General features: G+C 32.7%; 1 protein-coding gene across 1 annotated transcript; it reads left to right on the top strand.

Annotated features, from left to right (window-relative positions):
• Positions 1 to 4,749: 4,749 nt before the first annotated feature.
• LOC114726609 (MADS-box transcription factor 6) lies at positions 4,750 to 8,820 on the top strand. The gene is made up of 8 exons (XM_028913247.1): positions 4,750 to 4,931; positions 7,181 to 7,259; positions 7,441 to 7,502; positions 7,620 to 7,719; positions 8,136 to 8,177; positions 8,301 to 8,342; positions 8,453 to 8,604; positions 8,718 to 8,820. Exons 1-8 carry the CDS (start codon positions 4,750 to 4,752, stop codon positions 8,818 to 8,820), a joined length of 762 nt encoding a protein of 253 aa, XP_028769080.1.
• Positions 8,821 to 12,413: the final 3,593 nt, after the last annotated feature.

Raw genomic sequence — 12,413 nt, 5'->3', positions numbered from 1 at the left:
TTAATTAAGAAGTGCTTGTCTATCATTCGGCATCATCATATATGTGTTTATTCTGGGTGAAAATTTTCCATATTATTAGAAAAATTTTCAAGGAAAAAAAAAAAAAAACCTCTCCTCCTAGCTGGTCTATTAGAACTGATACATTTATTCTTTCTTTTTTTTTTTTAAAATCTTCAACCTAAATATGTTCTTCATTATTTATTATGCAAGAGATATGAAATATATAAATACTATATTTTCTGTTCATGGGATTATTGTTTGCGATTCTTATTACTCATCCAGTCCTTAATGTAAAACCTATTTAACTAATTTGATTAGATTAAAGAAGTTAGATAAGTTAGTTAACTGTGATAAATATGACATATTTTTTTAAAATATCTTAATCATCTTCATTATATGCTTCCTGCCTCTCATACTTGATTATTGTTGAGAGGGTATCAATAGGGATGATTTGAAAAAAATTGATAGATACAAGAAATAGGTTTTATATTTAGGACTAAAATTAACTCCATAATTAGGTCCTATATTAAGGATCGGAAGAGTATATATTATATATTTTGTTCATTAAACGAATTATTATTTCGAGTTGTATTGAATTTTCAAGGGCGCATTTGATCGATTGCCAATTCAAAGGGTTTCTGCATTTCACTTTCATCAGTAAAAGCAATCGTTTTATATTCTCAAACTCCTCAAGCTCCATTATTGGGGCACACAATTCAGAACCGGAGGCTTAACTATATACGCTTCCGAGTTAGGACTTTAAGGGATTCTTTTTCGCCGTCTCTCCTTTATTGCCCTGGAAAATAAGGAGAAAATTATGTTTTGATCCATCTGTAAGACAAGGTAATACCAACTCTCTCGTCTCTACTAACAAAACACACCAATGCTACTATGACCGTTGCACTAATAAGAACATTGTATTAAAAAGGTTTGCTTAATTAATTTTGCAGAACAATTAAAAAAAAAGGCTAAAAAAAAATCATCATAACTCACACCAGAAACAAAATGATTGCGAAGCATGTGGATAAAAGAAAAGGATTTGACCCATGAAAATCAGAGGATATAGAGCTAAGCTACGCGAAAACGAAAGACAGTGAAGAAGCAAAGAGACGATAACCAATAAATTACATATCAATTTTCTTTCCAGTTTTAAGGATCTAACCTATACACATATGGGGCCATAGACTAGTCGAATTGCAGTTTAATGTAGCTGAGCTTATCAGTGAGTCCAAATTTTCATTAATTAATCTAAATGAAACTGTATTTTTCAAAAGGGAAAAACTTATTAGATTCTTAGCCTTATATAGGTAATATATTTTTGTCAAATCAAAATCATTTCTAAAGTGTTAATAATTGATATATAAAAAATGACAAAAATGACCAAAAAAAAAGCAGAAAATTACTAAATCCCAAATTAGAGTTGATAACAACACTTCATTTGGTGTTGATAATGCTGAATTTACAAGTGACAATAAATTATTCTTGACATTTCCTACCTGGGGTTTAATAATTTTCAGCTTCTTTTAATTTGTTTCATTTTTTCTAAAAAAATTGTATTTCTTGCGATGAGTATTTAATATCTGACAACATTGTTAACTGATTTATATTTAATTAGTTGGACTCTAGATGAGATGTGTCTTTTGGTATGTTTTTTAATTTTTAATCCAAGAATCTTGAACTCTTGAGCGAAGGTATTGAGTTATTTTTCATCACCTGATTTAACTCGTGGTTAAATTTATATTTATCGCAGATTACGTAACTTGAACTTTCGATGATGTCACCTTCAAGTCTAATCTTCACGACCTTAATTTTTCTAAGAGAGAGAGTATTTAAAGAATATTCTGGAGGCATGAACTTGCTCATGTCTCTCCAAATAAGACAATATAATTAATGACTCATTGGAAGCATGGTTGTTGGTCTATTTAAATTTGACATTATTGGACCATTGGTTTAAACTTAATCAACCACTTCGGAACTTAACCCTAATTATCAAACTTCTATGATACACAACGCGGTTCCAACGTCCATATCTTTACAAATATGATATATATATATATATAGCAATATTTACAAGTATTTCAAGCCTAAATAATTAACGTTTACACGCTATTTTCTTTAATTAGTAAAATTTGTTCTGTGGACGCTTTTAAACAAAAATGTATCATATGGGGTAATCCTTTTTCTTTTTCACTCATGGTATATATGTTAAACAGGAAAAATTCCACGAAAAAGCTTAAGGGCTACTAATACCACCGGTGCTATTCATAACACTTCTTTAGGCCTTTATTAATTCAGTGTTTAATTTTATTTTTTTTACCATATGCATCCGGTATCCTGGCCAACCCTTTAGAGAATTACAAACCAGATTAATCCAGATGGGGTCATGGTAGGACCCACATGGGCGGTAACCCTACCACTTACACTACTGCACTCCCAAATGACTGAACCTGTGACCTTTGGTTAAGGCGGAATAACTCTTACCAGTTGATACAAGTGCTCGGTGGTAGTGTTTAATTATATAAGAGAATAAGAAGTACTCTAAGGGGAAACAAATTCACGAAATTAAATAAGTTTGGTGCGTACAGCTCAAACAATGACGTTATAGATGTTCTAACACAACCGAGATTTAAGATTATTTCACGATAAATATCTTCAAATTATGGACTTGACAGGCATTTCTTATTTTATTTTTGGGTATTGAAATATATATATTTCCTTTCTGTTAACTTGAAGTTAAAGAAGTACGTACTATCCCTTCCCCCCTAAGTATGCCTGAAATCAGTTAATCCTCCTATGATTTAGAGTGTTTGAACTGATCTGTTAATCAATGTATTTAACTAATTACCACTTAATCATTCTGAAATTTACTGTGCAGTTTTGATTGGCCAAAACCCAAAGTAAGGGCAGTGTCAGTTCTTAGAAAACGTATGTGGTAGTCCTTGTTAAGAAACGAGAATGATGATTATGCATACTTCGGTTTCTATTAGTATTTAATTTGTAGATGATAAGGAGGCTGGTGGGGACGTGGGGTGTACTAAAATAAAAACTGATCGATGAGGATACATGCATGAATTAGTCTCCAACAGATTCCCTTGTCTCTCTCTCAAATTAAACAGACCTCGTCATATGTATTATTCCTTACGCTTTCATCAGTTGGATCCCATTATTACGCATGTTACCATTTTTATTATCCAGCTCAATTTGGCCAATGTTTTGAAATTACTGTTTTTGAGATGTCCTTTTATCGATCATATTATTCCCTAACATCTCTTTGACACATTCAACATTTCTTTCTTTAATTTCTTCCTTTCTAAGACATCATAGAAAACAATCGTGCGGGCGATTTGTTAAAATAGTGCAGACCTAATTGATGACACGCGTATTAGAAGGGTGAGTGAATAATGATTTCACTTAATTGAGAAATTATTGAATATAGGGGGAGGCAAGGTCTAGTAATAATTTGGATTCAATGCTTATTACACTATATATACATGGGCTTGTTTGGCGTTGCGTAAGCTATTCTCATTTATATTTTGACCCAAATCCACGTAATACTAATTACTAAATGTGTACTCTACTAATTAAACCTCGATCCCATGGTTCAAGGATTTTGGCCCCTTCAATTAACTTTGGGATTATATTCTTTTAATCTGTTATTTGTCAGTAGTGCGCAATCTCAACATTTGTCGCATGACAGCATGTGACAAATCAAAATCAATACTACAAAAAAATAACAGCAGAAATCGCTTCGAGTACTACGATAAAAAGGGATCCGTGATAAAAACAATATATGTAATGATGATGATAATATATGCGAAGGGAACTCAAAGAAAGTTGTTGGTCAACCTGAGAAATGCATTTGCTTTCAGTTTTAGGCTAAACTGTGTCAGCAGCCACTGCTCAGTATAATTTCCCACAAACATTGCTTTCACATGGGGGCCTCCACCCACCGCCCTCCATGAAACTTCCTACTAATTATTTAATCCCCAAAACATAAGTAATTAAGTTAAGGTCATATGAAAATACTTTCCCTCTTGTTAATTTAATAGGATATGTTAGAGGTTTTAATTTTAGATTGTTTCCCGAAAGATTTCAACTCAATATACACGTATATTTTGTTTCTCTTATCAAATATATGCTCCTTTCTTATGCTTTCAGCGTCTGTTTATTTATGAGTGGGTTAATTTTTGGTAACTTTGTTCATTAAATTCATCATATGGACCGGTTTAACCTCTGAATCAACTCAGTTCTTCATCAAAATATAATTGAATTAACTTTGGTTTTTTGTCCTTTTATCCCGGTTGTTCAGTTGAACTGACGAGTTCTCCTGGTTCTTTAGTAACAGTACAACGTAAGCTGTCTAATTTTCAAATCATTTATGTACACAGCATTTTAAAGATATTAAGAGAATGAAGAAAGACATGGCCGTGTGTAAGAAAATAAATATAGAAAAGGAAAGTGAAAAGAGAAAAGAACACCGCGGGGTTTCCATTTTCTTGAAAGAGAAGATCAAGTGTGCCCCTGCCCCTCCTTTTTCCGTGTTCCCTTGTCTATTTCTATGCTCAGCTCCAACTTCCTCTTCTCTCTCTCACTCTTCCAGACAAACCCCATTATCACTCCCTCTCTCTCTCACGTCTTCCATTGTTCTATTTTCTCCTCCACTCACATATAGATCAAAAATCTGAACCCAGAAGAGAAACAGCTTAAATTTCGAAGCAGGACTTTAGCCATAAAAGAGAAATAGAAAGCATGGGTAGAGGGAGGGTTGAACTGAAGAGGATAGAGAACAAAATCAACAGGCAGGTGACTTTCTCAAAAAGAAGGAACGGTCTGATGAAGAAAGCTTATGAACTGTCAGTCCTTTGTGATGCTGAGGTTGCTCTTATCATTTTCTCTGGCCGTGGCAAGCTCTATGAATTCGGAAGTGCTGGGTATAATTCTTTCCTTTTCGGTTCCCTCTAATTCATTTATTGCCTTCTCATCCATTTTTTCTGTATTCGTTCTTGTTTTTGGCGGTGCAAATCCCAATGGATATAAATTCCTAAATTATATATTCTTTTTTCATTTAGAGAATCTTTGGGGCTTTGTTTTCTGAAACATGCCCTTCTTCTCTCTTTCTTATGCAAACACACTTTCTTCTGGCTTCACTTCTCCTTTCACTAAAATAGACACTGACCCCTTCATTTTCTGCTTCTCTTTCTTTTGGTGCCATATTGGTTTTCTTAGCTAGACACCGTTATCAACTTTTGAGATATTTTTTCCCCATTTCAATTTATTGATTTGTTTGTTTTGTCTTGCTTTATAGTTTCTACGGCATCATTTCTTGGTTTCATTCAATGAATGCATGCATCATCTGATAGCCTTTCTTTCTCTTTCCCTCTCTCACACACAATTGCTTGAAGAAGTTTCATGGATTACAGAGAGAAGAAGATCGTTCGTTTTTCTTTCCATTCACAGATAGACACGTTTCATCTATTTGTCGTCGCCGCGCTCCTACCCCCTTTCTCTACCCTGGGTTAAAGGGTTTGGCTTTCAAATACACTTTCTGATGAAACAGAACAATCTATTTCTTCTTTTCTGTCAAGGAAGAACGCATCAGTAGTACATGTCTGAGTGGAGAGTGGTAAGCAGGTAGTACCGGGAGTTTAGTTGAAGTTGAGGAAGTCAGTCCGCGGATGTTCACTCTCTTGTCCGATGTGCAAGATCTAGGGTTTTCAACTGCATCTTCTCTCCGTAAGCCTTAAAGCCTTCAACTTTAACATGATCTGTAAACTTCTTTTGATGCTTTGATCTTTCGGATCTATCATTGTTTCCATCTTTCTCACACTCAAAACTGAGAGAAGTGGGGGACCACTTCTCTCAGCATTCTTATATGCCTCTTTTACATCAACTCTCTCTCTCTCTCTCTCTCTATCTATAGCTATCTGGGTACTTCCATAGCAGAATTACAGTTCCTTTTTTTTTAAAAAAAAAAAAAGCCTGAAGAAGACTATAATGTCGGAGTCAAACACAAGGATACGATCCTTGGGTTTATACACAAGTTCTGCTGCCTCCAAACCCCCTCTCTGGGTATACTTCCATGGAAGAATAATTACAGCTTAGTTTTATCCCTGAACAGATTATAATGGCTTAGTCAAGCACAAGGGTCTTTGGATTTAGGCACAAGTTTTCACTTTCCATCCAGCGCGCCCTCCTTCTCTTTCTGTGCTCCTCTTCTTCTTCTTCTCTTCATTTTTTGTTTACCTGTTCTGGAAGCATTGCTTTTGTCTTCGGCTAATCGATGATACTGTGGGTTTTGGAGAAAATTGGTTCGAAAAGGAAATCTTGACAGTGAGGTTTTAGTAATTGTCAAAAAAGAAAATAGAAAGAAAACCTCAGTAACATGGATGCTTTTTGGTTTTGTGTGCGCTTTCTTCTTTTTTCTTTTTTCGGCCAAGAGCCCTAATAAGATATGAACCATATATGTGTGGTCAAGCTCTAGCCCTGGCCTGTAAGACGATTAAGAGGAAAGAAACCGCACTGCTTTGTCCATATATATTTTATTATTAATTAATCATTCGCAACATATGAATTTGCGCGGAAATCTCAGTTTTGTCCTCTGTTTTACATGTTTTCTGCGGTAAAAAGAATGTTCATGAATTTTTAATTTTTGATATTGCCAGTTAAAAAAAAAAATTTTTGGTCCACCAAAAATACTTATCTTAATCTCTACCACCGCGAAGAATACTCCCGTCTCACAAAAAAAAAAAAAGATATTTTGGGCGATAAAATGAGTTTAATTTGGAATTTTAGTTAGACATAAAACATATGCCTGTATAATTGTGGTTATTGGTTTAGAAATTAATTTTCCTTTATATTATGAAATTAATTAACTCATTCTTTCTGAGGTGAAATTACTCAGTTATAATATTTGACTTGTAGTCTAATGGCATAAAAATACTTTTATAAGTGAAAGGTTATTGTTTTGATTTTACACTAATATGCATGTCCCTCCAAAAAAAAAAAACGAAGAAATTGATGGTGTGTATATGTCTCTCATATTGTGGCAGAAAAAAGGTGTCGCTTTGAATAATATTTAGCAGTACGTTCGAGAAATTTAAATCGTTCAGTTCAAAATGATTTATTTCCCCCCTTTCCCTTGAACTAGACACATAAATTCGTTTTTTTTTTTTTGGGGTAGCATTACTAAGACCCTGGAACGATACCAGAGGTGCACTTTTACTTCTCAAGACACCAATGTTCTTGAACTTGAAACCCAGGTATGCTTCCCAACCCCACCTAATCCTTGTTTCTAATATTCTACCGTAATAATTAAATCATTTTTGGAAGGTCAAATATAATATGCAGTGCCATTCTTTTTTTTTTTTTAATTTGGGTCGTGGTTTCACATTTTTAATATCGGGTCCTTAATTATGATTTTGTTTTTGGTTTTGGAATCAGAGCTGGTGCCAAGAGGTGTCAAAGCTAAAGGCAAAGTATGAGGCTCTTCAGAGGACTCAAAGGTTAGAAAATGTTATTAGTGTTAATTAATTATGGTATCAAATTAAAGATATACGAAGTCTAAAATTAAAGTGGCTTAGTAATTAGTTAAGGATTGATGTAAATGTTTACATATCCAGGCATTTGCTTGGGGAAGATCTTGGACCACTGAATGTGAAAGAGCTTCAGAATCTGGAGAAGCAGCTTGAAGGAGCTCTAGCTCAAGCCAGGCAAAGGAAGGTACATAATTGGGAGGAATTTGATTAGTGATTGGAAATTTCTTTCTTCCAGTTTTTTGAGATCCATCGCAGATTTCACATATGCATGTATATATATTCTGAATGCAGTATCGATTGTCTTAATAAGTAAAGGAAAAACGAGAGATTTTGAATGAATCTTCACCTTGTTGAGAAACTCGTGCCTGTTCTCTCAACCTTTCAAACTTTCTTATATGTTTGTTTGTTCTTTTATTTTTTTGCTGGGCCTGTGAAATTCCACATATATGTAGTTATATTCGTCCTTTTACTTAGTACAAGCTTTTGTTTTGATTGAAATGAAATGAGCTTGTCCGTGAATATGACATCTTACAATGTGTTTGTGAGGGGTGCATGGTGGAATGAGGATTTTAGCTGACAGTGCTTGAACTGAATTTGCAGACAGAGATTATGATAGAACAAATGGAAGATCTGCGCAGAAAGGTAATTTAGATAGAGTTTTGAATTATGTGGCGTTAATTTGTAATTCAGAGAAGTAATTACATTGGAATGTGTGTGAAATGAAGATGGATCTAACAATAATGTTTGTGTGGACGTACGCGGCAGGAACGGCATCTGGGAGACATCAATGAGCAACTAAGACTGAAGGTGGGTTTTGTACTTATATATAATTAATAATATGCTTGAGGGATAGATGAATATATATATATATATATATATTTAAAAAGTGATGTATAGTAATAAAGAGAATGATACAGGTGGAAGGAGAGGGATATAATATTAATGTGTGGAGGTGTGAGTCGGAGTCAGCAGGGGGTGTGGCTGCCCATCCAAACTTTGCCTTCCAGCCTTCTCCTCACACCAACCCTAACCCTCTGGATTGTCCTCCCCACCCTTTCCTGCATATTGGGTATGTCTCTCTGTCATATATATTTGCATGATATATATATATATATATATTCAGAGTTGAGTTCAATATGTATGCACTGCTCAAGATATATAATGTATGAATGGTGCGTGCAGGTACCATAATCATCAGTACGTTGAAGCAGCAGAAACATCCAATAATGCTGCTTCCAAGGCCATGGCTGCTGAAACTAACTTCATGCAGGGATGGCTTCTCTGACCCCCTCACCCCCAACACATATATATATCATCGCTTACTCAATATGAACAATACATTTGGGTTTTATATATGCATATGATTGTGAGCATTATATATATATATGCATCTTCTTCTGGGACTTGATTTGGAAGCTCGTGCAATGGACTTCATCAATATATATAGATAGCTTCTCTTCTGAGTAATAATTCAAATATATATATACATATGTATATATGCATGAGGGTGTATGTCTTGTTTCCTGTATATTCAAAAACTGCTTTATGTGTGCTTCAGCAGAAACAAGAATGACAAAAATGCAGGATGCTAAATCTTCAGAGCGTCCAATACTTCCATTATCTTGTTAGCAGCTCCCATATGCTAGATTATATTATCCCACCCATGCATATGGAGCATTCGACTTTTTCTTTTTTTTTGAAAAAAACAATTTCTCTAAATTTTACTTTAGAAATAATTTTCATCCTTCTTTTAGTTCAATTTCAATATTCCTACAATTTACTGCAACTGTTTTGATTGAAATTCATCAGCAATTTACATTTCACCTACCCTAACTAACAACGTTGCGCAAAAACTACGGTCTGTGCTCCTTTTATTCCCCGAGTTATTTCTCCTGTAAAAAAAAAAAAAGCATATTAAGAAACAAGGGTTAATTAATCTGCAAGTCCTTATAGTTTTAACGAATTTTGAATTAAGTCCCTATAGTTTTTTTTTTCTTTTTATTAGGTCCTTATACTTTTACCTTTTTTTTAATTAGGTCCTTGTATTTATTTCTCTTTTAATTAAGTCCTTATAATTTCACTAAATTTTTAATCAGGTCCATGTAGTTTTAATTTTTATTTATTAATTAAATATAAGCTTAATTAAATAGATTAATACTGAAATATAAAATATTAATAATTAAATTAAATTAATAATTATGTAATAAAAAAGTAATAGAATTAATTAATTCAGGAAAATTTTTTAGAACAATTAATTTTTTTGCTGAAAAAATTAAAATCATTATAATAATTCAATATCTTTAGAATATTATTGTTTATAAACTAATATTAAATAATATATACTATTTTATGTTTATATAATAGTACTATTAGAATTTATAAAATAAAGAATAAAAAATTCAGGGACTTAATTAAAAATAAGATGAACTTATAAGGACTTGATAAAAAAAATAAATAAAAGGACCTAATTAAAAATAGGTGAAAGAATAAGGACCTGATAAAAAAAAAATATAAGGACCTGATTCAAAATTAGTTGAAACTATAAGGAGCTGTAGATTAATTATCCCAAGAAACAAGAAAAATTAAATAAATATTAATATACTATTTTCCGTTTTCCTTGATCTGCGTCCCGCCACTTTTCACGTAAGTCCTCCTAAAAATTAATGTAACAAATGGGAATAAACAAAGGAAATACTGCATCAACGACAAAATAAATTAAAATAAAATATTTAAAAGTTGACACAATAAAAAATGAACTCAGATAATTGAAAACGGTCCAGACTGAAATGGACGACTCTCTAATTAGCGTAAAAAAAGACATAAATATCATTAAAAATAGGGATTAATCAGTCAAGCAAATTGTGGATTTATCCAAACGAGCGACCAATTGACTGTGAGAAAGGAAATATGTTGTCATCAATAAATTAAGGAAATACTATCTCTGGTTCTTAATATAAGATTTTGTTTGACTTTTATTTTGATCCTAAATACTCCTCCGGTCCTTATTATAAGACCCAATTTGACTTTTTATTTGGTCCTAATTATAAGACCCAATCCATTTTGTCTCTTATATTTATGCATTTTTTTCCAAGATAATCCTTCTAATAATGATAGTTTTAGCCAATATACTTAATTAGCAAGGATATTTTAAGAATGACAACACTTATTTATTATAAATAACCAACTTAACTTACTTCCTTAATCTCCTCAAATAAGTCAATTGGGTCTTATAATTAGGACCGGAGGAGTATAATATCACAATCTACTTTGTCTGTCATATTTATACATTTTTTTCTCAAAGTAGTCTTTCTAATAATGGTAGCTCTAACTAATACACTTGATTAGTAAAGTTATTTTAGGAAAGACAACATATATTTATTACAAATAACTAACTTAACTTCTTTCATTAATCTCCTCAAATTAATCAACTAGTTCTTATAATTAGGATCGAAGGTAGTAAGATAATTACTGAAAGCCACAAAAGGAAAGGTGACGTTGGAATTTGAATCACAAGCAATGAAAAGATATGCACAAGAAATGAAGATAGGAGAACACTCATATGGTTCTATTTATACGTCATTTTTTTAACATGTTTCACACAAATTAAAAAAAAATCTTAAACCTTATAAACTCTTATTTAAAATTCAATAACTTTCAACTTTATTCTTATTTAGTATACATTATACTTCATATAAACAAAGTCAACACAATAATAAATAAAGAGTAAAATTGCACATTTATAGGAAAATTTTTTTTCTCAGCGATAATTTTCTTTTCAACGGAATCCTTCGCAACTCGCAATCAACTGACTGAGACTAAAGGATTGCACACATTAAGTTGGTGAATAAAATAAAAACAATTAATTTGCTTTTTTCTCGAATTAATATATATATTACATTCTGGCAAGAAAGTTCATTCGAGTTTTATATCTAACTATCTAATTTGTTCGGTCTTCTTTTGTTTTAGGAAAAAATTGATAATAATTCATTTAATTAATTAATGCAATACATTTTCGATTCGAATTCGAATTTCAGGAAATCAAATCGCGTCTTCTACTACAAAATAAAATCTTCCTCTAGTCACGAAGCAAACTATTCAATAAATTGCTGTATATTTCTTTCAGTAATGACTCACGAGGTGTTGAATGATTTAAAATTTAAAACGAGACAAACAAAAAAGGGATGAAGAAATACACAGAGAGGGAGGGAGGGAGACTCAAAGTTTGGGACGATATGGATATGCAACACAGTTAGGTTGTATAGTCTTAATATAAGATGTAATTTGTGTGGTTTAATTTAAATTATAAACTAGATTTTATATTAAAGGACACGAGGTAGCATTTTTTAAGAAAATATACAACAATTCGTTGGGTTGTTTATGTGGGAATGGGAAATAAAGGGAGATTTTATTTCTGTAATGTTAGACGTTCAGTTTCCTCAAATGAAATCTTCGTATCATTCTAGAAAATGAACCACTGACAATTTCGACAGCTGCTCATTAGATTTATATCATTGCTGAAAATTAAATTGGATAGTAATTTAATTCATCTAAGTAATATCCCTTAAATTTAAGGAAAAATTACGCACAAGTCTCAAATAACAGAAATTACTATTAAAAGGTCTTGTAAAATCCTCAAACAACTAGGAAGTCCCGAGGGACCTGAGGGTTAAAGATTCAAAATGTCCAATTACTATTTGGTCCTTAATCACTTGAAATAAAAAATGAATCAAAAAGTATAGGCTCCGCTCATTCGCACAAAGCTCTTGGTGACTCTGACTCTCGCTCGTCACTACTCGTCGTCATCACTAGGCTCCTCTTGGTCGTTGTGGTCCCTATTCCCCATCGCACCTAGTTGTCACCGATGTGAGATAAGCTGGT

This window comes from Neltuma alba, unplaced genomic scaffold (genome assembly GCF_004799145.2).
Source record: "Neltuma alba isolate B1F8T4 unplaced genomic scaffold, ASM479914v2 tig00012396_pilon, whole genome shotgun sequence".
NCBI classification, from domain to species: Eukaryota; Viridiplantae; Streptophyta; class Magnoliopsida; order Fabales; family Fabaceae; genus Neltuma; species Neltuma alba.
The sequence above is the reverse complement of the archived record's forward strand: the minus strand, read 5'-3'. Positions and strand labels throughout refer to the sequence as shown.